This window comes from Anopheles moucheti, chromosome 2 (assembly GCF_943734755.1).
Source record: "Anopheles moucheti chromosome 2, idAnoMoucSN_F20_07, whole genome shotgun sequence".
Lineage (NCBI taxonomy): Eukaryota > Metazoa > Arthropoda > Insecta > Diptera > Culicidae > Anopheles > Anopheles moucheti.
Genome location: NC_069140.1, coordinates 51,607,910 through 51,632,923, shown reverse-complemented (window position 1 = coordinate 51,632,923; position 25,014 = coordinate 51,607,910). Strand labels below are relative to the sequence as shown.

The following is a 25,014-nucleotide window of genomic DNA, read 5'->3' as shown; positions in this document are numbered from 1 at the left end:
AAATAAAAACATAACAGAACACGAATTAGAAAACAAAAACCCATTTTCACTACAATCTAAACTAAAACAAAAAAAAAGAACAAAAAGAAACCTTTCGTCACACGTTGTTAGGATTAGAATAATTGTGTACATAACAAGAAAGAACCGTAACAATAATAATTCGTATCAAAACCAATACCTTCATCGAGAAATGGTGAAAACGAGGGAAAGGGGAATTGTTTCTAATGTGTAGCATAAGGATGGAATGGATGCAGATGATGCAGATGAATCGCAGCGCAAGCAAAACGGTCATCCATGTTTGCTAGATATCACTTGAAAAATAAAAAACACACAAGCGCACGAATCGGTGGAATCGTACGTCAAGACAACAAACCATCTGTTTTAGGTTAACAAACACTCAAACTCACTCTAGGGTAGACTTTAATCCAATTATCTATACTGTACATACGTGGGCGTGAAAACAAAGATTTCCATTAGAAATAGGCATACTGGAATCCCGGAATGGTACGGAGATTCCGGTTCCGTTCGGTTGAAAATCCTCTCTACATCACTCTCTGGAAAAAAAAAATACATTAAACTACATCACAATCCAACCCGGAAGCGGAAGCCTCCGAATCAAACCCTCTTCGGCAAATGTTGTACATAGTTATACATACTAGCGTGTAAGTAAAACGCTCACACAAAACACAGCGGCACCACATAAATTAAACTGCAATGGAGAATGTAGCCAGATGCCACCCTCGGAAACAAGCAGAAGCCCTCGAGCCTTAAGACAGGAAGAATGCTTCACAGCGGATGGCTCAAGTACGGTGCATTCGGTGCTGCATTTTCTCATAAGTCTCCCGTTCAGATTACTTGTTTTCTATCTAAAAATTCTATAAACGAAAGCACCAGAACCCATGCAGGGCATCGTTTCGAATTGGCTTCGTTTTCGGCATCGAAACCAACCAGTTTCTTTGAAACTTTTTAAAACAAACAACCAAGCAAAACTAGTTTAATTTGTACAGATGAAGTAAGGAACGCGGAATGAATAAAAAAATTGAGGGAAAAAGTTAATAAAACAAAAAGAAACAGGTGAAGAAATAATCACAAAATGAACGATATTGAAAGTCGTTTAGTTGGAGGTAAAAGAACAGCGTACATGCGAATTGTTGACAGTATGGATATTACAAGGGAAGAAAACAGCAAACAAACAGAGCAGTCGGGTTTAAATAAAAACATTTTTTCTAAATTGTGAAACATTGGTTCGTGTGTATTATGTACGGTAGAATAATACAGAAAGAAAATAATTTAATTTCATTGTTCCTGTCTGTTTTATCTGTCTTTTTCTATTAATATTGTTTCTTCTATTCTGTATTATATTATGTTCAATGTCTTGTTCTTCATTTGTTTTTATGGTCGTTTTTGTTGTTTAAAAAAAAATACCATACCGGTCTTACTACAAGCTTATCAAAGCTTCCTTCACTTTACTTTACTTAACTTTACAACATCTTCTTGCAAGCAATTTCATCGTTACGAACTTGCAAACAATCCAAATGTTCAAGAATTCAGATTAGAAAAGTAGAACAACAAACAATAGTATGCATACTATTTTATGCATGGTATTTGTTCGCAGTATTTTAAGACAGCTGTTGATTGTCAAAGCTGATAAAAAACTTGTCACAGCATGACATGAAAGTTAATCCTATCGCATTTTGCAATAAAAACTTATATTCGTGATGATATTAAGAAAACTTTCATAGCTTGTATACGGAATAATGTTTTAATAATACAGTTTTAATAATACAGTTTAAAAACTTGATATTCGCTTTTTTTTAATTACTCAAAAGTTTCTCAAAATGTTACACCTAAATTCAAAGGTGCATCATGGAAACACAGAGGCATTTTATACAACTAAACTCAATACGCGAAATTTCTTAATACGACAAGTACAAACTGTGATTATCTTCTTTCAAAACATTATAAATTTAAATGGTTTCTAACGTGAATACCACAAAGTGCTCCAAAGAAAGTCGTTTTAGAACTTCAGATTTTTTACTTTTTAATTCTATTTTTTTTTTTTTATAAAACTCTTGAATAGATATAGTTTTGCTTGTAATTACTTCACATGTGAGATAGTTTTTCGTTTTGCTCCTTTTCAGGCTTTTAATTACAGTCAATACCCGAGTTACGCGATCTATTTTCAAATTGCCAATTTAAAAAATACGTTACATTTCTTTTTTTTATTCAATTTATAGAACCTTTTATTGTAAATATTGAAATAAACTAATAAAAATCATTATTGAATGTGCTCGGTAAAATGGGAATAAGTAAATAAGCCTTTACAGTTATTTACTTATTAGCCTTTACAGTTATTTAAACGATGTTTTAGAGGAAACTTGAGATACGCGAATTTGTCTAGAACGCATTGTTTGCATATCTCGGGTATCGATTGTACATATTTAAATAAAAACTACATACACACAACTGATCACTCAAGTCGAAGACTGTTAGCAGCATAATAAATCAGATATGAGAAAACTAGAAAAGTATAAAAAATCTCATGGTTTAATTAAATTTGATTAGCAAGCTTTTTTAACTCAATTCACTGTCATTTATTCATCAACCATTTTTTACTCAACGAAAGTTTGAAAAATACAAAATGCATCCAACTTATTTATATCACGCAAATGAAAAAATACACCACTGCATCATTGTTTAATTTTACAACTTTCTGTGATAAAAGATTTATGTTTCCTTTGTTTTGTCACAAAAATGTTAAATTTTCATTCTCACTGCCGTGTGTTGGCACCTTAGCGTACCGTACCAAATACAGCACCATAACACTTCAACCCACCAGTAAAAACGTGCTCACCACGCGCACTCTGGTGTTCTCGTTCACCCACGTGGGAGGATGTATAGCGCACTGTATGCTATCACGTGGACCACCCCACAGGGTGGCAGAGTGGTACGGCGCAGCGGGGGGGTTGTCATATGATCAATGCAAAAAAAACTTCCAAAACCCAAAGCAACTTGTGACTTCAAGACGGTTGGATTGCGCGCTCTCGTTTGCCTTTAGTTCGTCGGTTCGTTCAGTTCGCTTCGTGCTAGAGAGACCCCGTGCCGTGGACTTTCACGATGGCCAGCAACACCCAGGGTATCCAGCAGCTTCTGGCCGCGGAAAAGAAGGCCGCCGACAAGGTTGGCGAAGCGCGCAAACGTAAGTTATTGGCGAGGGGGACCGTGCCGTCAGGACGGAATACTGGAGAGCAGAAGCGTACTGTGTAGTAGGAAGAAAAAACGTAACCCCTGGTCACATGACCAACCTGTTGTAGATTTGTTGTGCACGAAAGTGTTCAAAGGAATCAGCGAAAAAAAAGTGACAAATCGAGCGTTTTTCGTTCTTTTTAACACAAAAACCTTCCAACTTCTTATCGTTTCTAGGCAAGGCACGTCGTCTAAAGCAGGCCAAAGATGAGGCCACGGAGGAGATCGAAAAGTATCGTGCCGAACGGGAGCGCACCTTCAAGGAATTTGAAGCGAAAGTACGGCGTGAGAAACAATCGGTGAAATTTGTTCTGTAACTCACGCATTTGTCTCTTGCTTGCAGCACGTCGGATCGCGCGAAGGTGTCTCGAACAAGATCGACGCTGACACCCGTGTCCGCATCGATGAAATGAACCGTGCCCTGACAACGCAGAAGGAACCGGTCATCATGGACGTGCTGTCATTCGTGTACGCCATCAAGACGGAGGTGCACAAAAACCAACGCGACTAGGATGATCGAGGCAACCGCCACACCTTACCCCCACACTGTCCACCCATGGGTCGAGTTGATTTTCGCAGACGAACATTCCAACGAACGATTCTTCGTGTCCCCGTTCCTTGTTACCGAGCCAAAGCAGCTGTTCCCAGCTGACGTTTGGTTCGCTAATTAGGAACATTCGCTGATTTTAACACCTTTGGACTATTTGTTTTCGCTTCTACCAACACCAAGCGCCACTTCAACCAGCAGCAAGATAAGTTGGTTGACTGGTTGAACGGTGGGAAGCAATTTCTAGTGTGCGTGATGTCCACCTCCGGGACGTGCGCCACGACTTTTGTTTCGTTTCATTTCTCCCCCTGTCAGCCGGAAACGGTTGCTACAAGCATTATGTTTTAATTCACTACTGTAAGATTATGTAAAAAGGAAACGCTTTAGGTTATGCTTGAATAAAGTAAGTGTTAGGAAAAACAAATGGTTACCTTTGGGGGCTCTTATCATTCGCTGGCCGTTGTGATAACGTGGTGATATCGTTCATCTCGCGAAGAAACCGTCAGTGTAGTCTGTAGGGAGAATCTTTGCTGTGTTATAAGCACCCGCCGCTAGAGGGCGCCACTATTTACAACACTTTTGCTATGGGAACGCGTCGACAGCACGTGCAAGTGCACGTGAGAAATGCGTAGGATTGGTCGCTTACTAAACGAAATTTAAAAATTGCTTGAAACGCTTTTCACGGTGTGCTTTTGCTTATTGGGACAGAGTTCAAAATATTACGTCCATACCGCACATGCTAACACATCGATAGCACTGCTCATCGAACGCACCTGATAAAGCTTTAGTTATGAGCGTTTCTTATCGGTAATCACATTTACTTCGTTCCTTCCAACCTGTTGTATCTAAAATATTATCGCCTATCGATAGCTCTGCCAAATTTGTAATGGAAACACCCCATACTATTACTCCGTTTCGGTTGCTCTTACTCATCAGTTCGTTGATAGAACCGGTAAAGCACAGACCGGTACCGTGCCGTGCGTACACACGATTATCCAACGTGAAACGTTTTGCGTCCTTTTTGGCAGGATATGGGCAGGGATAAGAAGAACAAAACCTCCAAGCACATCAAGTGCGACATCCAGTTCGACGACAATCCGCAGGGAGTTTTCCGGGCGGGTGACACTGTTAGCGGGACGGTAGAAATACAGCTGGACAAACCAAAGAAATTTCGTGGTAATTATTTAAACAGCGAACAGGTGTGTCAGTGCTTGTATGTGTGTGCATGTGTGTGTTCATGAATGGTGAAATATTTCATATCAGCCGGGTGTTACAAGAGTCGCATGAAATATTTCAAACTGTATTTTTAATGCAAAGCACGAGTGGCTTCCAATAGTGAACAGTCTAAGGTGATGGATCCAGTTGTAGTATTTGAAACAATGATTTAGAATTTTGGTAAAGTTGTCTTTCATACAACAACTGTTTCCGATATTCACCTGTTACACCTTAAAGACTTTTGTAACCCCATAGCTATAACTTCATACCAGACCTCTTCTATACCTGCGTATTAGAAGAATACAGTCCATGTCTCGTGCATTGCCAAGTCTTGACTATTTGACCGGTTCATCTTCATCTTCATCTTATTTTACATAACCTCACATACTCCGTTCTCCGTACATCATCCACAACAGAAGACAGACAACGAACTTGAAACAATCTTCAAAGCATCTTATCAACGCTTATCGCTACCTCTCGGTTATTTATACCTAATTAATCAGGTACTCAATTCGTCAGGGTAATTGGGGTGTATCGCCTTGCCTGATCGAACAACCGAATGACTCACCGTTAAAATACATCCCATTTCCTCACAGGCGTCGCCCTTCGCATAAACGGTTTCGCTGCAACGTCCTGGAACGCGAAGCTCAAAGGAAACGATGCTAAGAACGTCAAGAAAAACAAACGAACTCACTTCAACGGGCGGGAGGACTACTTCGGCAGTATCACCTACTTCGTGGGTTCGGATGTGGGCAATCCGCTGGAAGTGCTGGCGGGCGTTTACCGGTACACGTTTGCGTGTGAAATCCCCCCAAATGCACCATCCTCCAAGGAAGGAAAGTATGGCCACATCCGGTACGTGGTGAAGCTATCGCTCGAACGGCCCTGGAAGTTCGATCACATCTTCCAGATGCCGTTCATCGTGAAAAGCCACGCCGATCTGAGCCTGGCGCCGGACCGGATGCTGAAACCGGCGCGGGCCGAATTAGTGCAGTCGTTCTACTTCGGGCTAACGGATCCGCTGATCGTGACAGCAGGAACACCCCGCACCGGTTATGCTCCCGGCGAGGTGATCGAGGTGTCGATCCATGTCAACAACCAGAGCAGTGTGGATGTGCGCAGCATCACGGTGAAGTTCCAGCGCATCGACACCTTCCTCAGCCAGGTGCCGATGGTGCAGCAGTACCTGGAGCATACGGTCATGGAGGAGCGTACCATTGGCCGTGTTGCGGGGCGTAACGATGCGATATTCGAGGAGAACATACTGATCGGTTCGACCGTACCATCGGATGACGAACGGTGCAAGATCATCATGACGCGGTACGAGCTGGAGGTGATGATCCGTCCGGTACGGTCGAGAAAGAAACTCTTCCTCACGCTACCGATCGTGGTCGGTACGGTGGGATTGCCGAAGACACTGTATCCGATGGAGATGTTGAGCAAGGAACGGGCAGCACTCGGGATGGATCCAACTGATGCGGGTACCGGCATCACCAGTGTTCCTATACCGTCCGAATCGCCACCGCCCTACCCGGACGATGCCCAACCCTCCACGTCCCGGGCGTTTTTCAGCGATAATCTAACGGACATTCCGACAGCACCCTCATCCGTCGATGTGAAGGAGCACGAGTTCGAGAAGGGTTCCGAGCCGTACACTCCGCGAGATTTCGACGAGCATGACTAACAACCGCAACCGACCTGAAGGTGCAAAAGAATTGATAGCTAAAATGTGTGATATAAAATGATTCTAACTACACAAAGAGTGGGGTGGATTTATTTCTTCTGTCCGGGAAAGAAGTACGAAATTCTCCTCTGTCCTTGATAACTGACCTGTCCCAAAACCACCCACGAACGCAGCGAAGGGTCTTGGTTCGCACGCGCATGATCACGTTCTACCACCGTTCCAACACTGTTACTGCTCGATGTGGCTATGTTGGTGCAATGCGCATGGTAGGCAGCATACGAAAGCATACAGCAACAAAAAAAGGGGGTTGGGAAAGGAAAATGTACCGTTTTGGGGTTGTACACCGAACCGAGGGCAAGCACACACATAAACGCCACCACGATCGTATGCGTGCGAAGATATCTTATGGTTCGGACACCACTCGCGATCCAGCTCCCTTCCCGGCTTCATTCTTTCGCGTTTGCGCGTGTATTTTTAGTCGATGCCCGAGCGGTGCCGTGAGTCAACCGCACCGTCAACGCACAAAAGCTGTAAACTTGTCGCGAGTTTTGTTGTGCTCGGCCCGTCAAGGTGGTGACCGGGAAGAGCTGGTCTCTTTGTTTGTTTCACATCTTCATTTTTGACGTCGTGTGTGTGTGTGTGTGTGTGTGTTACTGCGCGAGCACGCAAACATTCCGCCCTACGATCGTGAATGATCGCAGCGTGAACTGTAAGAACGATGAGCCCAATCGGGTGTGTTGATGAATGAATCCGCACAACACCAACACGCACCGTCCGCACTGTCATTCGGGATTTATCGAAACGAACAAATCGGTGAGTGAGTAATGCCGCAGCAATGGGTTCTTCATTTTATCGAACCCCGTATTGATTGTGTGTGACCCCAGGCTGGCCGCGCCGTATATGCGCATCTCCGTTCCGCGGGTTCGATCGTTTCCCATTATCTCGCAACACGCGGAAACCGTTAAGTCATCTTATCCCCCGTACCACGGGATAGATAAATGTGGGCCGCGTTGATACCCACCCGAAGCGTTATCAATTTTATCGGAAGGTTGACGTTGTGCACCGGTCGGCCAGTCAAACGAGTACGGTTCGGTACGGAGGGTGGTCGTTCCATTCGACAACGACGAGACTCCTCGCGGGCTAGTTTGCCAAAGTTCAAGGTGAGGGCAGCATAATGCCGAAGGAAAAGACATCGAAGCATGTGAAGTGCGACGTGCTGTTTGATGACAACTCGAGCGGTATATTTACGGCCGGCGATCGTGTCACCGGGACGATCGAGCTGCACCTTACCAAGATCAAAAAAGTGCGAGGTTAGTGCGTAGTCATTATAGTGCGTACGAATGGCAAGGAATTCCTTATCGAGTTCACTAATCCTTTGTGGCCCATTATTATTTTTTTTGTACTCTCGCCCATCAGGTGTCTGTTTGCTTATCTCCGGGTTTTCGGCCGTGTTTTGGGAGGCAAAGGTACCGGACGGTCCGAAAAACAAAAAGGTGAAGGCGCAATTTAAGGGCCGGGAAGACTTCATCAAGCAGAAGCTGTATCTTGCCGGGTCGGAGAATGGTGCCGGTATGCAGCTACCTCCGAACCACATCCGGTACAAGTTCGATTTCACCATCCCACCGGCGGCACCGACCTCAATGGAGGGAAAGTACGGACACGTCCGCTATCTGCTGCAGGTGACGCTCGAGCGGCCTTGGAAGTTTGATCACAACTTCCAGCAACCGTTCACCGTCGTGTGTCAGGCGGATCTGAACCAAAGCAACGAGGTGCTGTGCATACCGACCAAGGTGGAGAATATGTTAACATTCTACTGCGGTTTCTGCCGTTCCCGACCGCTGATGGTATCGGCCACGACGCCAAAGTCGGGCTATGCGCCGGGTGAAACGATCGAGCTGGAGGTGTTTGTGCAAAACTCGAGCAAGGTGGCGGTGAGCGAAATTGAGATCAAGTTCCAGAAGATCCTCAAGTTTACCAGCCAAACGCGTGTCATCGCCCAGACGCAGATACCGAAGGAGGAGAACAACATCCAGTACGAGGTGCTGGAGGTGCACAAGATACCAACCATCGAGGGTGAGAACGATGCACGGTTTGTGGAAAACTTTGTCGTCGGCCCGATTCCGTCCACCGAAACGACGCACAGTCGGATCGTTGCTGTGGGGTACGAGCTGGCACTGGTCGTTAAACCACAGGCCTCTACGAAGCGCATGAAGCTGAACATACCGATTACGATCGGCCAGATCCCGTTGGCAGGATCTGCCACGCCGTACTCGATATCGGGAGGACTGCAAAAGCTGAACAATACCTTGAATGAACATAGCAGTGCGCCACCGGCGTACGAGGCCTAGTCGCGAGATGCGTGATTGATAGCACACCGATGACAACCTGGATTTACCTTGTGATAGAGATTAGACAAACGAAAATTGAGCGAACGAGCGCATCAAGTGACGTACTAGTGATTTTATTATACATATTTAAGCGGAAGCTAGCATTTTGTTTCATGATTTTTAAATAAACATTATTTTATTTACATAAAAATTTTAGATGTTTCTTTGTGAACCATTGCGTTAAAACAGTCTCTGGCTAATTCTTTTTCTCTGGGTTTCAATATCCCTGTTACGATTTGGGAATCAAGCTTCCTAGGCCTTCCTAAACTACACCGCTGGTTCAACCATCAAGTGCTCAACTATCTCTATTTGCTACAGGACCCATATTGCCTTATCTACCTCTTCCTGTCAGTAAAAAAATGAAGCATCGAAAATCACCTTCAATTGTGTCTCAACCAGTGATGTACCAAACAGAGTATTATCAATTTTGAGAAACATTCTCAAGGAAAAACCCCGGTAAGAACGGTTTTTTTGCAAATAAATTGGGTTTTTTTTTCAAATTTACATAATAACTCTGGAATGATGATGTATCAAAACAATATCAAAAGCCTAATGAATAGAATAACTACAAAACCACAACCATTTTATTGCAGTTTTTATTAAGTATTTGAAACAGCGTTTAGCGTTTTTAAACAAAAGGTTTATTTCAGATTAGCCCCCCCCAAAAACCCAAAAAATCAATACCGGGTAAATAGGTATTTAGTAGTTAAAGAACCCCAGCCTTTATGAAGCCTCATGGCTTAAAACGTTCAAGTGTTGTTTGAAATATTCGACTTAGACATTATTTCGAGGTATTTCTGCTGCTCATTGACTAGTTTTGTCATTTGGGCCGAATGTAGAAGTGGCAGCATTGAGCTTACACACGAAAAGGTTAGTGTCAAATCTCATCAGCGCATCAGGAAATATCATTGCCGGTCCCACACGACAGAACCGAGACGAAATCCCATCAAGATCGTTCCCTACGTAGTAAGGATTGACCATCCGGCTACGTGATAATATAATTCAAAGAAACCAGAATGGCAGGCATTCAAATACAATACGCCAAGAAGAGGACCTTCTCGCTCAGCTTCTTCTTCTTCTTAAGCGGCACTATATACATCTCAAGAGTTCCTGGCCTGCTAGTTCTGGCTTTCTTTGGCTTTATTTACCCTAACTGGAGAGTCTGTCATGCTTACGTGGAATTGGTTCGGATGGGATTTTGTACCGTTCCAACCGTGTGGAACTAGCGCCGCTACCGAATTCATCACCTAGTTGCTATTATTCAGCTCTTGGGCACACAAAGTCCAAGGAAGCCATGAATAGAAGGTTACAGTCTTGAATCACTTTTAAAGTTTGCAATTCCAAGAAGCTTCTTCTTCTATTGCCACTGTACCACACTGAATTTGAACTAGCATTGCCTTTCCGCGCTACTCAGTATTTGTGGATGAATTCTACTACCCAAAATAGTTCAAGGATCGCCTACTAATTAAGTATTTTAATTAAAATTTAAAATTAGCTCGAGAATCATTTATTTCATTAAAAATAGACAAACGATAAGAAACAAAGAAGTTTTAAAGAAAAAAAAAACAAAACGTCACATTAAATCACAACTGTCAAATAGCGACAAAGCGAAACACAGATGTTGTACTACCAAAAAACATCGTAAAACACAAATGAGACGAGATAAATCCAAACTTTTCAATAAACCTACCTTGGAGAAGGAATATACCGCACCAAACAACATCTTCACCGTGCTGCCTGCTGTTCATCATGCCACAGCTGTCAAAATGCACATTTTTTGGCCAAAAAGCATACGTCAAACTGTTCAGCCTGTCGTAGCCTGCCTTCCACACACTTAGGCCCGATGTCACGCACACAACCAAACGAAACGCAAGAAAAGTCAGTTGACGTTGTGGAATGGCGAACAGTATAAATTTGATCTCCGAACAATGCAGAAATTCTCTGAAAATTCAATTGGGCCCGCGGCTCGTGAGTCGGTTGTGAAAGTGTTTCGGTGTGGTGTTCCGGTCAAGCTGCAGCAGCCGTCTGCTCCCGTGTTGTTCCTGCCGCTGCTGCCAGATCATCTGTTGCGGTGCGTCGGGTTGCCCTTGTCGCCGTTGCCACCGTGGCCACCGTGGCCACCGTCATTGGTTCTGCCGCGGTCAGCAGTATCACACACATCCCGCCGCTATCTCTTCCGTCCACCGGACGGCTGAGAGAGGTGGTAAGCTTCTGCAACTATTCCCACCATGCGGTAAAGGGAGAAGGCAAACACCTACTTCGATCATCCGCAGTAAACGTGTGTGTGCGAGGTGAACTCGCAACAGCAGCAGCTGGTATCTGTGCACGGTGGAACCATCGTCTCCCATACTTCTTGCCCTGCGTACAGTGTGTTGCGTCTGCTGAGGGGTGGACGAAAATGCGGAAAAGTGAGGTCTTTTGACAATCGATACGAATGAGATGCAGTCGTTGGGGAACGGCAGATGACACTTCTGTTCCGGTGCGAATTAAAATGCTTCCCCTGTTCCGTGATACAAATAGTAATGCCAAAAAGAATGCGCTTTTCCTTTTGCACCCCGCAACATCGCCCCAGCAAAGCAGGCTGTGAAAAAGAAGGCAATAAACGGCGCTTCGTTGTGGGGCTTTTTTCTCACCTCGCCGTGTGAGTACGTGTGGTTCACACATCTTGGCGAACGGGTGTATGTGCGTGCGTGTGTGTGTGTGTGTGTGTGTGTGTGCGAATAGTGATTGCCGATTAGTGTGCGTGAAAGTAAAATTAAGTGCGTGCTGGGCAGGAAAAACAAAACGCGCGCGTGTGTTGGTGTGTGCGTATGTGTGATTTTGGAATGCTTGCCCGTGTGCGCGCTACAACGCACTGTGGATGAAAGTGTGTGCGGCATGTGAAATAAAAAATCAGTTCAATGGTGTGAAAAATGCACTAATACAACCCGCGCTCTGTGGTTAGAATTAGAATGAAAAGTGTTAGTGTGTGTTGTGTGGAGGAAAAATAGATAGAGCGAGAGAGGCTGAGCGGCCGAATCAATAGCGGCATCAATGGAAAAGAGAGGAAAGGAAAGACTTCTTAAGCCCCGAAAATGCAACCGAAAGCGAAAGGTAAGACTTCTTCTGTTTATTATCTTCTTACGTGTATTATTATCGCACTCCTTGCAGTGGTAATACAACGCGGCAGTTGTGCTGCTGCTCACAATCGTGTGCGTATGTGGCAGAAAGCTCCTGTGCTGCGCTGCACTCAAATCGCACCCCAGTAAAATTCTGAACTCACTCGAGAGAAAATTATTGCGAAAAGCGAGACAGCGATAGAGAACGAGCAAAACACTAAAAGAGATGCATATTGCTGATTGTGTACGCGTGTACAAGGATTGTTCTAAATAATCCGGATTTTTTCCTACGTGTTAGCAAAAGGAAATATGGCTTGCGAGCGTGATGCTCAATGCAGACATGAAATTACAGAGCGTCTTACTTTCACAGAGACGGTAAAACAATCGTTTGTTTGTTTTATGTTCCAATGCCCACCGTTCGCTGTATGTGTTGTGTGTATGTGTTTTTTTATTGTTAATTCAACCCCCCAAGTTTCGGCATGTTGTATGACGGATTGCTATAATTAGAATCCGCGAGAAGATCCAATGGGAAAAAGAGTCGTAATATTCTACTAGAAATAACCCCAACCCGGTTAGGTCCAAACGTTGGTAGTAGTTAAAGAACACAAAGAATGGAGGAGGACTCTTGGTGTAGTAGTGCGATATTCTACCTTTGAATGGTGGCAAATATTGATTAAATTCCCAGCTACATAAAGCAGACTCTCTCTCCACGTTATGTTCTAGCTGGCCTTCCCTGTTTTTTGTTTCGTAATTTGTGACATGAATCATGAAGTCTTTGAACATATAATTACACAATTACCAAATGTACCTAGTTCAAGTTAGCGTTGCTGGCATACGAGAAAGCATTAAAGTACGCGCACGCACACACACGTAACAAAAAGTATATCATTTATCACATTAAACACCATTGATAGCGACAAACTGTCTGTGCAACTCTCCGCATATCCATCGGTCTTCGCGGCAAAATATATGTTCCCCACGGTGGACGAAACACATGCAATGTTGCGGGTTCCATTCACGCAGCTCTTGCACCTTTCGTCATCTGTCATTTCTCTACAGCCATTCACAACATGTGTTCGGTTGCGCGTGTGTTCGTGTCATCGCAATCAAAGGCGGCTGCGGGAACGCGTCACGCTAGAGCTCTGTGCCGATCTTCCAGGTTGCTGGATGGTTTAAAACTGAAATTGTTAACCCGTGTTGGATGTACCTTGTTACTTGGGCAATTAAATGTCCAGCCAATCAATAATTACAACAGAAAGGAAAAAGCTAATTATTATTCCTATGTAAAAATACCTTTTTTACATTAAAGGTTAAAATAATTTGACGTTTTGGGAGCAGACAGGGTCCCATTAAAAATATATTAATGTTTGTACGCCTAACTATCTGCTTTTATCTTCGCAATTGGATCTGCTGTAATATTGCTGCTGTTGTAATCGGTCGAGAAGAGTCATTCATATGCGTCAAACATGAGTCAACTCAAAAAATATTCATGAATCCTCATTGATCCTCATCAATCCTCAAAATTTAATTAATTATTCGTTATGCATGATTCGAAAAAAAGCCTACGCACATTATATTGTTATTCTTAGTGTGAATAATAAGAATTTCTTTCTGTGGAAGAGAATGTCAGCAGTGGCTAGGATTATTTCATCAGTACAGACATTCTTACTTCGGAAGGTTAAAATCCAAAAATTGCGTCAAATAATAATTTCTTAGTGATTCATGCATCTTTGAGGTATCATTAATCTCCAGAGATTCAGAGCCATTCAATTCAAAGATTTTTTTCGAATGCATGTATTTGAATCAAATTCGCCCAAAACTAATTTTGACTACTTCACTTCAGGGTTTGATCTGCTTAATTGATCTAACATAATCTTTTGCGTTGTTTGCATATTTTCGTTTCCTATATCATGGTCACTTTAGGCCGATTTTGCTTTTAGGCAAGTGATCGTCATTGCCATGAGTTGTTTCATTAGTAAACTTATAAATTAAATTTTGGTTCCGCGTCCTTCCCGCTACGTCTGAAACGATTATGCCATTACAACACCGTCTAAAGATTACTTAACAATGGCTACATAACAGCTAAAGGCAAACATACACTGTTGTACGCTTAATAAAGCAGGAACAACAGTAGAGAAACATTCTGATTAGTCTGAGTAATTCTAGGTGCCAAATGTTTACGCGCCCTATGATTTTGATTCTCGAGAATTGTACTCGTGTGTCATATATACTGCACACATTGTGTGCGGCGAGTTGCAATAGAACGATCCCTAACACGGCCGGGAATATACACGGCTCCGTATCCCACCTTCATATTGGCCCCGGGTGCAATGCATCTCGGTTGTTTGACCTCGAATGGTGCAGTATGGTCGACACGAACCACACACCGCTCAATTGCATCCCGTAATTCGATACCATTCGCTAGATCTCTTCTGGAGATGTCTACTTCTACAGGCAGTCACAAAAAAGGCTCTTGTTTATCTTATTTGAAGCGATATTTTAGGTTCGGTTGGGTTTTAGATAAATTTGTAGCAAAACCACATAAACCATCAAAATTGATCGGCATTGCTTAACATTACCCCAAAGCTATAGATCGACGATAAAACAAACAAAGCTGGAAACCATTTGCTAAAATTAGGATTCTTGCTCGAATCTCAATGTTTAGATGCCACACCAATTAACACCAAAATACACATGGTAGATCAAATCTTCATCTGCGAAGCCTTGGCCAAACAAAATGAAATCGACCTATTTACTGAGTCTTGCATGAGATGAGTAATGAATCAAATGCAACAATCGAAACGGTCATGTTTAGGCAACTAACACGGTTATTAGAAGAGGATTTATGCACTGGAAGAGGTTCTAAGGAGTTTTTGAGGAGTACTGATCTTTATATAACAAAGATCGATTGAAACTAATGATTGACCAGAAATAGGCAGAATTGGCCAACAGAAGAAAGGTTTTGTATTCCATCAGACTATAACAGACCACATCGATCTGGAGAAGATTTTACAAATCGATTGCTTTAATTTTTCTCCAACCAAGTTTAGTTTTTTTGTTCTTAATTCCACGCAAAAAATAATAGATTTTTTTTATCAATCTTAAATAATGGTAGTTTAATTTTTGTGTCTTTTTTTTAATTATTCGCATTACTTAAATCGTTATTAATGTCCTTCCTTTTTCTGTCCTTCAGTCCCTCGAAATGTCTGCAATATATCAGATAGGCACAGTTCCGCAATGTGCCACAATGTTCCCCGATGTGTTCGTTATTCTATAACTTTAAAGACGATTTGTGGAGTTTTGGTTAACCATTCGGCCTATTCTGACCATTCTATTTAATCTCATTATCTCACAAATAGCTCTATTTAAAAAGCTAAATATACTTTTACGATGATTTAAATTAATAGATACTTGATTGTGAAAAATCACATGCACAATACTTTTATTGTCATTCAGTATTGTTTGCTTGATCGTGACACCACTGTCACATATTATGCTTAAATGGTTTCTCTTTTGGTTAATTTTGTTACCGACTGTAAAGATGGGCTTATAATTGACAGCAGTGAGGGTCATCTGTCTGTAATGCAATCCGAAGCATTTCCTCAGTATTGGCGGTTTCGTTCACACACACTGTAATACTCATGATGTCAACAATAAAATGATGTCTAATTGGAAGACTTGATCCGACAAGATGTGTGCCATATGAAAACAGAGAGACCATTCTAGCTTTTGCCGAGAACGCCTATCCAGGACGTGCTGGCAGTCTGTGACAGCAATAAAAGTAATGAGATAAACATCCGTTCTGTTCCCTACACCACCGAGGTCAAGTGTTTGAAGGTGGATCTTTTTTTTCTTTTTGGATGGGGAGGGGAGTTAGTAATCGGTTTTTGGACAACAAAAATAGCAGGTATCCCATGGATACCGTAGATGTGGAACAATATTGGATGCTATGATTCCACCCTTTAGCAAAACGCAGCATCGATGGCGGCGGTTGCTGTGATGTGTAGTTCAACTAGCGGCCCCGTTGTTGTTTCCCCTACCCACGAACGCTGAAAAGCGGGAGCTTTTCCGGTTTTTGTCATCCAAACGCCGGTGCCTGTGTACACGTTACGCATGGTGGCGCATGTGGCCGCCGGAAGTAAAAATAATCGGTTGACTGGCCGGTACAACGGTGCAGTTGCGAAAGGGAGCGAATAATGATAAAATTTAAATAATGATCTACTCTATTTGCTACGTTGTCTACGATAATACTAGACTGTCTCGAGCATTGTGCAGGATCGGATATTATGATCACAACACAGATTAGCAAAGTAAGAGAGAGAGAGGGGGGGCATTGTGAATAAAAAATGTTGCTTCATACATATATTGAATTACGTTGAGGTTTCCGGTGTGTTAATTATTTCTGCTAAAACTTTTGATTCCTGTGTTGTGCGCGCTGACGTGTCGCCCATAATTAACGATAATTGAATCGATTTTTATTAAATTATCTCTGCGCGCCGGTGTGTTCGCGTGTATTTTTGTAAAAGACAATGGTGATATCCATGAAATTGAAATGTCAGCAGCGTTGTCAATATAGTGAACGAGTCTGAGATTATCCGTACCACCAGCATCCGTTAATTGATTTATGAGCGACGTCCGTCAGGCAGCGTCGTCGTGTCCGTAGTGAACACTGTCCGAAGTAATTCCAAGTGCTTCCCCAATTCATTTTGATTGGTGAGGTGTGGTGTGCGTTCGGTTTCCATTTTTTCCCCCTGCTTCCCGGCTCAATACCGTATGATCTCATGTCCGATTATAGCAGGAGAAAACCGGGCTGAAAACAATAAAACCTACGTGCTGTGTGTTTTTTTTTTCTTTTGTGGCCCACCAGCACACTCTGTGTGGACAGAGGCGCACCTTGGCTCCCACATACGTCACTGTCGGCGAAACATGTACGGATAGCTCCCGAGGTCAATGGATCACTGGCGATAGTGTGATATTTGTCACACACTGTCTCGTTGCCGCTGTGTACGGCACGGCCTTCGACAGACACGTCTCGTTCTGCGCAGAATTGTTGTACTAGCTCGAGCCATCATCGCGGGCCCTTCGCTTGGCGAAAAGAGAATATGAGAGGGTTTAGAACTATTGAGATGAGAATGTTCCAATCAATTCTGAAGCACTCGTCTCTCTCATTCTTGCATTAAAAAAAACACACACACACACACAGAATAGAAAATCTTGCCAGGACATCCGGTTTTAGAACCGAGCCGCGGGGCGGCTAACGTCGTCGCGTGTTTCTGAGACAGAAGAAGGGCTGACAGGAATTCCGGGACACAGTAGCGCCAGACGCCAGCCAGACTGCACTTGCGCTTTCCAGCACACAAAACCACCCCATCCAATATGTGTGAATGTGTGTGAGAGTGTGTGTGTGTGTGTATGGTTGTTCTATGTTCTCCCCGACTGATACTGGATTGACGTTTTTTTGTCGGTGGCGCTGCATTCTACCAGCGTGTGGAATCGTTCTCTTCTCACCAGTGTGCATCTGCACTTGGAGTTGTTTGGACGCTTTTTCCCTGCGATTCCAACGCGGGTGCTCGAAAACCTTTTTGCAAAAAAAACACACATACACACAGATTCAGATAGTGTATGTTAATGAGTCGCGTATTGATTCTTATCTGGATTATGTTTTATTTGTCTTGCTAAATTAATATTGCAACTTCAAGCCGAACAATATAACATTTCTTTTTTCTTTCCTCTTGTACAGGTCATTGTTGCGCTTGATATTGCTTAAAAAGAACATTTGGAAGTGGAATAGAATTGATGAAGACAAACTAGTCGCCTCACACTAGTAGCTGATTAAAAGACAGATAAAATGACTTCGAGGTAAGTGTGCTTTTATTCGGAAATAGATAAAACAAACACCCCCAACCAATAACTGTTGTGCTATGTTCTCTCTCTCCCCCTCTGCCACAGATTGGATCGGTTGTTTATTTTGCTCGAGTCGGGTTCGGCTGCGGTAACGCGCAAGGCAGCGGCCAAACAGATCGGCGAAGTACAGAAGCTACATCCGCACGAGCTACACAATCTGCTTAACCGTCTGCAGGCGTACCTGCACAGCAATAGCTGGGATACACGTATCGCTGCATCGCAAGCCGTCCAAGCGATCCTTGCCAACGTGCCGCAATGGGAACCGAAAGGATTGCCGAGCCTGAAGCAAGAAACAAAGGAGGAAACACCGTCGGAACAGCTCGACGATGACGAGGAAGATAAGTCGTGCGATTCATCCAGCACGCATGGCAGTAGTAACCGGAACGGCCACAACAACCATCGTCTTTCGTTCGATAATTTCGACCTGAATGCGGTGCTATTTAAAGGCGCCCGGTTGATGGGTTCGGAAGGAACCGAGTTCGATCCGCTGGACGAAAACGAGATGGTGGATCTGCGGGAAAAGCTTGCCCGGCAGCGGGCATTGCTGAATGAAAAGCTTGGCCTAAGCAGTGGACTCAACATCGACGAGTTGGTAACGCTCGATGATGTGCGAAACAATGGAAGCGGAATGTCGGGCAATCGGGACCATCAGACGGGTGCGGGCGGAGAACGTTTGGTACCGGTACAGGAGATACTCCGTTTGAATCGCGCCGATTCGGTGGAAGGGCTAAGCTGCCGGGAGAAAAACCGTGCCCGGCGGAAGGCACGTCAGCAGCAGCAAGCATTTCCGACCCCGCTCGGTACGGTCGGTGGTGGAGGAGTATCGGGTGGAAGTGTTGTCGTTCCTACTTCCATCGCTGGAAATGGTTCGAATGGCCTGGGAATCAATCTGACATTAGCAAACACAGGACAGCTAGACACAAATACCGGTGAACCTGACCGGAAGCGGATTAAAACGGAAAAAGGTGACATCATTACGACGACAGTTGCTGGAGGACCTGGAGGTGGCGGTAGTGGGGCCGGACCGGGTATGGCGGGAACCTGGACGGGAGAGGCAGTTCCCGACCTGACCGGGGCATGGGTCGATGCTACCGATTGGCCGCTGGATTCGTTTTGCTCCAAACTTTTTCTGGATTTATTTAGCCCACGGTGGGAAACTCGTCACGGATCGGCAACGGCTTTGCGTGAGCTGCTTAAATCGCACGCCGACGGTGGCGGCAGAAGTGTATACACGACCAAATCGGAAATGGACCGTCAGCACCAGCTATGGCTGGAAGACGCCACGCTCCGTCTGCTGTGCGTGTTGGCATTGGATCGTTTTGGAGACTTCGTGTCGGACCAGGTGGTAGCGCCGGTCCGTGAAACATGTGCACAGGTGCTTGGAACGGTCCTACGTCAACTACCGCTAGCTAAAGTGCACCAAACGGTTGCCATACTGTTGACGTTCGTGAAGCAGAAAGAATGGGAAGTCCGGCACGGCGGTCTGCTCGGCATCAAGTACATGCTGGTCGTACGGGAAGATTTAATACAAACGTTCCTGCCCGTCATTATTAACGACGTGCTGACGGGGCTGTTCGATGCGGTTGATGATGTGGGTGCTGTTGCAGCATCCACCCTTATCCCGATCGCTACGTGGCTACCGAAGCTACTCAGCCGGGCACAGGTATCGCACATCGTGAAGCTCCTCTGGGATCTGCTGCTCGATCAGGACGAGTTGGCTTCAGCGTGCAACAGCTTCATGGGACTGCTCGCATCCATTTTAAGCCTACCATCCGCATCAAGCTGGATACAGATGGAACCAATGTCGATATTGGTGCCACGGCTTTGGCCCTTCCTGAGTCACTGCAGCTCTTCCGTACGGCGTTCCACGTTGCAAACGTTAAAAACACTTACATCTGTCTCTACAGAAGAGGGAACCAACGGAGGTTCTACAACGCCGCCTTCTTCCAATGGCAAAACGGAACCGGCGGATAGTGCTGTGCTCATCGTGCCCGACTCGGAAGAGGCGAAGTTGGGGCTTAATTTCGGTGTTAAAGATTGGCCACCGCCACTGCTGCAGGAAGCCCTTCGGCATATCTTTCAGCGCGTGCTCGTTGAGCATGTGGAGGACATACAATCGCTCGCGGAAGATGTGTGGAACAATCTGGTTGTGAATGCGGAGCTGTCCGCGCTACTGCACGCCTCCTGCCCGTACGTATCCAGCTGGCTGTGTCTCGCAATGCAACCGGTACGGTTAGCATTCGATCCGGGATCGCTGATCTACGCTAAACCAAGCCAGCACCAGAGCGGTAGCAATCGTGAACGAAGACCCCGTCAATTCGACTCCTTTGATACGGGTGGAGCGGCCGGAGGAGGTGGCGGTCATTTATCATCGTCCTCGTCGTCCGGTTCACTGCATCAGAAACTTTTCCTCGGTGGTGCCGAAACCGTACCGCTCGATGTACGGGAGAAGAATGTGATTCGGGCACGCTGCAAAGCCGCCCGGATGATTGGTGTGCTGTCTCGGTACCTGGTGCTGCCGGCGCCAGGCGTCACCTACACACCCGATATGGAAAGTCCCATCGATTGCTATACCAAAGTGCTGATCGGATACCTTCAGTCCCGTTCGGCCCTGCAACGTCTGATCAGCAGCCTCGTCATTGCATACTGGTGTTCGGTCGATAACACGATTCAGCCGGGACCGCCGGTACTGCAGGAACGATTGCGCGCCTGCTTGAACGAGTACGTGTACTACGACGAGGTGGGCATCTTGTTCACGCGCCTGTTGCAAGAATGCCGTGACTATATGGCCACACTAAAACAGCATAAGGTCCAGCTGGCCGAGTACGAACAGCTGAAGGTGCTGACGCTTGATCAAATCTACCAAATAGCGACCGCCATCGGTTGGTCGGCTGACGAGATGCGCACCAAATACTGCCTCAAACCGAAGGTGGCCGAATTGTTGGAGGATCGGCGCCGCAGTTTGCTTGGTTCGCATTCCGCCACCGCACTAGAGCAGACGACACTGCACATCAGCACCCAGTCGTCGGTGTCCGGGGCCGTCGTCAGCTTGCACTGTCTTCCGGACCGGCTGAACCCCGTCGTCAAACCGCTGATGGAATCGATCAAGCGCGAAGAATGTGAACTGCTGCAGCGGCTTTCTGCGAAATATTTAAGCGATCTGCTCGACCAGGTGATCACACGAACGCCGTGCCCGAACAGTAAAATTGTCACGAACCTTTGCACGCTGCTCAAGAGCGATCCCGAGTTTACGCCCCGTGTGCTCTGTCCGGACCAGGAACTGCAGCACTTTGATGCAGCAAACACGGAGGAATCTAATCCCTACCATGGCATTCTGACGCTCACCAAGCAGAACCAGCGCTGCAAAGAAAATGCCGGCAGTTCCGGTGGGTCCAGTGGAGGGTCATCCCGAGGACCGGGTAGACCTGCGGCTGCTAGCACTGTGGCAGCAGCGCTCGACCTCTCGTCGTCTGCCAGTTCGTCGAACAGCACCAATGCAGCGCTGGATGAACTGTTGGGCCCGTCCGAAAGTGAAGAAACGCAGCGGAAACACGCACGGACCCAGCGACTCGGTGCAACGGCCGCCATTACGACGATATGTGCCCAGTTTGGATCGCAGTTGCCCCAGAAGTTGCCCATCGTGTGGGAGCTGTTGCTGGACAAAATTCAATCGCGCGTCGATGACGCATACATCGATCGGTTGGCACTCGACGTCATTGCACAGGATGATACGAACGATTTCATGACGTCCCTGCAGCTGCTGGAAGTGTCCGCTCCCTATTTGAACGTATCCCTCCACAAGGAGCTTTTTGAGCTGCTGCCAAAGCTATGCCTTCTGCTACGCCATCCGCTGAAAGGTATCCGGCACATGGTTGGAAGGTGTTTGGCTACGCTGGCAGCAATTGACGCGGCAACCGTGATGACGCTCATCATTAACGATGTGGTGCCATTGCTGTCCTGCATCGAAAGTGTCATCAAGAGGCAGGGCGCTGCGGAAGCCATTACATGCATAGTTAACCGACTGCAGTTCGAGATTGTACCGTATGTGGTGCTACTAGTGGTGCCACTGCTCGGCCGCATGAGTGATCCGGACCAGTCGGTAAGGCTCGTTTCGACGCACTGCTTCGCGACGCTCATTCAGCTGATGCCACTGGATGGACTGGCGTCGGACAGTGGCGGCACACGTAACCTTTCCGAGGATCTTCGGCAGCGCAAAATGAAAGATCGACGGTTTCTGGAGTATCTGTTCTCTCCCAAAACAATCCCAGACTTTGAGATACCGGTGAAGATCAATGCGGAACTGCGCAGCTATCAGCAATCCGGCGTGAACTGGCTGTGGTTCCTGAACCGCTACAAACTGCACGGCATCCTGTGCGACGACATGGGCCTGGGGAAAACATTGCAAGCGATCTGCATACTCGCGGCGGACCACCATCAGCGCAGCCTGGAGGCGCACTGTGCACAGCTGCCGAGCATCGTTATATGTCCACCGACGCTGACCGGGCATTGGGTGTACGAGGTGGAAAAGTTCCTACCGAGTCGGTTCCTGCGGCCGCTCCACTACGTCGGTTTGCCGGGCAATCGGGAGCAGCTGCGACAGAAGCTTGGTACGTACAACCTGATCGTGGCTTCGTACGACATCGTGCGGAAGGACATAGAGTTTTTCAGCTCGGTGCACTGGAACTACTGCATACTGGACGAGGGACACATTATCAAAAATGGGCGCACGAAAAGCTCGAAAGCGATTAAGCAGCTGGTGGCGAACCATCGGTTGATACTGTCCGGTACGCCCATACAGAACAACGTGCTGGAACTGTGGTCCCTGTTCGATTTCCTAATGCCGGGCTTTCTCGGCACGGAGAAACAATTTAGCACAAGGTTTAGTCGGCCCATATTGGCCAGTCGGGATCCGAAGAGTTCACCAAAGGAGCAGGAAGCGGGTGCGCTCGCAATGGAAGCACTGCATCGGCAGGTGCTACCGTTCCTGCTGCGACGTGTCAAGGAGGATGTGTTGACTGATCTACCGCCAAAGATAACGCAAGATTTGCTGTGTGAGTTAAGCCCGTTGCAGGAGCGGCTGTACGAAGACTTTAGCCGGATGCATCTGCATTCGTCCGATATTCGCGAATGTTTGGAGAACATTGACGGGCAGATGGCGGGACCGGCCAACAAGAAGACACACGTGTTCCAGGCACTAAGGTGCGTGTGTTGTTTGAGCGCTCAAAAAAGCCTTGGGAAAGTATTGTGTGATTGTTAATCGAACTTCACCCATTTCAGATACCTGCAAAATGTGTGCAATCATCCAAAGCTGGTACTTTCTCCATCCCATCCGGAATATCAGATGATTGTGGGCGAGTTCACGCGTAACGGCTCGTCTATGGACGATATTGACCATTCAGCGAAGCTTCCCGTCTTAAAGTAAGTAGCTGGGGCCATGGAGCAGTGAATGGTTTTACTTACTATGGTGCTTTCGTTTTAGACAATTGTTGCTCGACTGTGGCATCGGTACGAATGAGGATGTGTCGGTGAATCAACATCGTGCGCTCATATTTTGCCAGCTGAAGGCGATGCTTGACATCGTCGAAAATGATCTCCTGAAGAAGCACCTTCCGGCCGTGTCGTATTTGCGGCTGGATGGAAGTGTACCGCCCAGCACGAGACATCACATCGTAACTAAGTTCAACGGTGATCCAAGTATCGATGTATTGCTCCTAACCACACAGGTATGCGCAGGATCTTGTGGTGCGAAATAAGCTCCCCATGACTTCAATCACTGACTTTTTTGACTCTTGATGACTTTTTTTGGCATAGGTTGGTGGTCTCGGTTTAAATCTCACCGGTGCCGATACCGTCATCTTCGTCGAGCACGACTGGAACCCGATGAAGGACCTGCAAGCGATGGACCGTGCGCACCGCATCGGTCAGAAGAAGGTCGTTAACGTGTACCGGCTGATAACGCGCAAATCGCTCGAGGAGAAAATTATGGGCCTGCAAAAGTTTAAGCTGCTCACGGCCAATACGGTCGTCAGTGACGAAAACGCGTCGATGGATACGATGGGTACGGAGCAACTGCTCGATCTGTTCACGCTCGCGGATGACAGTGGCAAGCAGCGCGGTGCGGTTACTGCTGCACCATCCGGTTCAGACAGACGTCTACGTTCTTCGGCGGCAAACAATAGCGGAACGACGGCCGCTAACGTCCCCGAACTGGAAGCGAACGGTAATAGCGGGACTGCTATTAAGACGGTACTGGAAAGCTTACCGGAGCTGTGGGACGATAGCCAGTACCACGAGGAGTACGATCTGTCACAGTTCCTTGAAGGGTTGAAGAAAAACCGTCAGCAGTAGTTGAACACCGCTTAGCACGGGACAACCATTTTCAACAAAGCGCTACCAACGGGGAATGACACATATGATGTGTGTATGTGTGTGTGTATCTGGTCATAGCAAGGAAATGGGGGAATATAGTATCAAACATATGGTAAGATGATAGAGTGTAAAATGCCTAGAGCTAGGGAGAAACGCTGGAGTACTTCTTATCACATCTCATCGAATGTGCGTTTGTGTTAGCTAAGTTATACTACTACTGTTTTCCACTATCGCTACAGCTATCTTCTTAACAATTTATTTCCTCCGTTTTGAAATTCCATCCCAGACAACAAAACAGAGCAGACCGTTGGTAGAGTTGTGGATAGGAAGAAAAAACGTGAGCCTACATTTTACTATCTATCTTTAAGATTCTAAATGCATACAACACTAGTTGCCACCGCATGTCGTACATTTGTAAGTTTCCCCGCGCAAATGGGAAGAACTGGAAATTATGTATTTAAACACCTAGAATAAAGAGTGAGTTTCGTGAGTATAATAGGATGAATATTTAATCGCGCGATACATGCGGCCAATGTTTAATATCACAGATAGGTAATATAGCAA

General features: G+C 45.9%; 4 protein-coding genes across 4 annotated transcripts; all 4 read left to right on the top strand.

Annotated features, from left to right (window-relative positions):
- The first annotated feature begins 3,013 nt into the window (after positions 1–3,013).
- On the top strand, positions 3,014–4,211 carry LOC128306414 (V-type proton ATPase subunit G). Its single transcript, XM_053043935.1, has 3 exons — positions 3,014–3,199; positions 3,424–3,524; positions 3,590–4,211. The coding sequence occupies exons 1-3, from the start codon at positions 3,118–3,120 to the stop codon at positions 3,755–3,757; spliced, it is 351 nt and encodes a 116-aa protein (XP_052899895.1). The 5' UTR covers positions 3,014–3,117; the 3' UTR covers positions 3,758–4,211.
- Positions 4,212–4,824: 613 nt separating this feature from the next.
- Positions 4,825–6,692, top strand: LOC128306407 (arrestin domain-containing protein 17-like). Its single transcript, XM_053043922.1, has 2 exons — positions 4,825–4,969; positions 5,605–6,692. The coding sequence occupies exons 1-2, from the start codon at positions 4,825–4,827 to the stop codon at positions 6,690–6,692; spliced, it is 1,233 nt and encodes a 410-aa protein (XP_052899882.1).
- A 993-nt stretch (positions 6,693–7,685) lies between these two features.
- On the top strand, positions 7,686–9,153 carry LOC128297685 (arrestin domain-containing protein 3-like). The gene is made up of 2 exons (XM_053033372.1): positions 7,686–8,002; positions 8,109–9,153. Exons 1-2 carry the CDS (start codon positions 7,867–7,869, stop codon positions 9,038–9,040), a joined length of 1,068 nt encoding a protein of 355 aa, XP_052889332.1. The 5' UTR covers positions 7,686–7,866; the 3' UTR covers positions 9,041–9,153.
- Positions 9,154–11,681: 2,528 nt separating this feature from the next.
- On the top strand, positions 11,682–24,946 carry LOC128309460 (TATA-binding protein-associated factor 172). Its single transcript, XM_053045860.1, has 6 exons — positions 11,682–12,172; positions 17,918–18,036; positions 18,127–23,280; positions 23,359–23,499; positions 23,561–23,804; positions 23,893–24,946. The coding sequence occupies exons 2-6, from the start codon at positions 18,026–18,028 to the stop codon at positions 24,427–24,429; spliced, it is 6,087 nt and encodes a 2,028-aa protein (XP_052901820.1). The 5' UTR covers positions 11,682–12,172; positions 17,918–18,025; the 3' UTR covers positions 24,430–24,946.
- Positions 24,947–25,014: the final 68 nt, after the last annotated feature.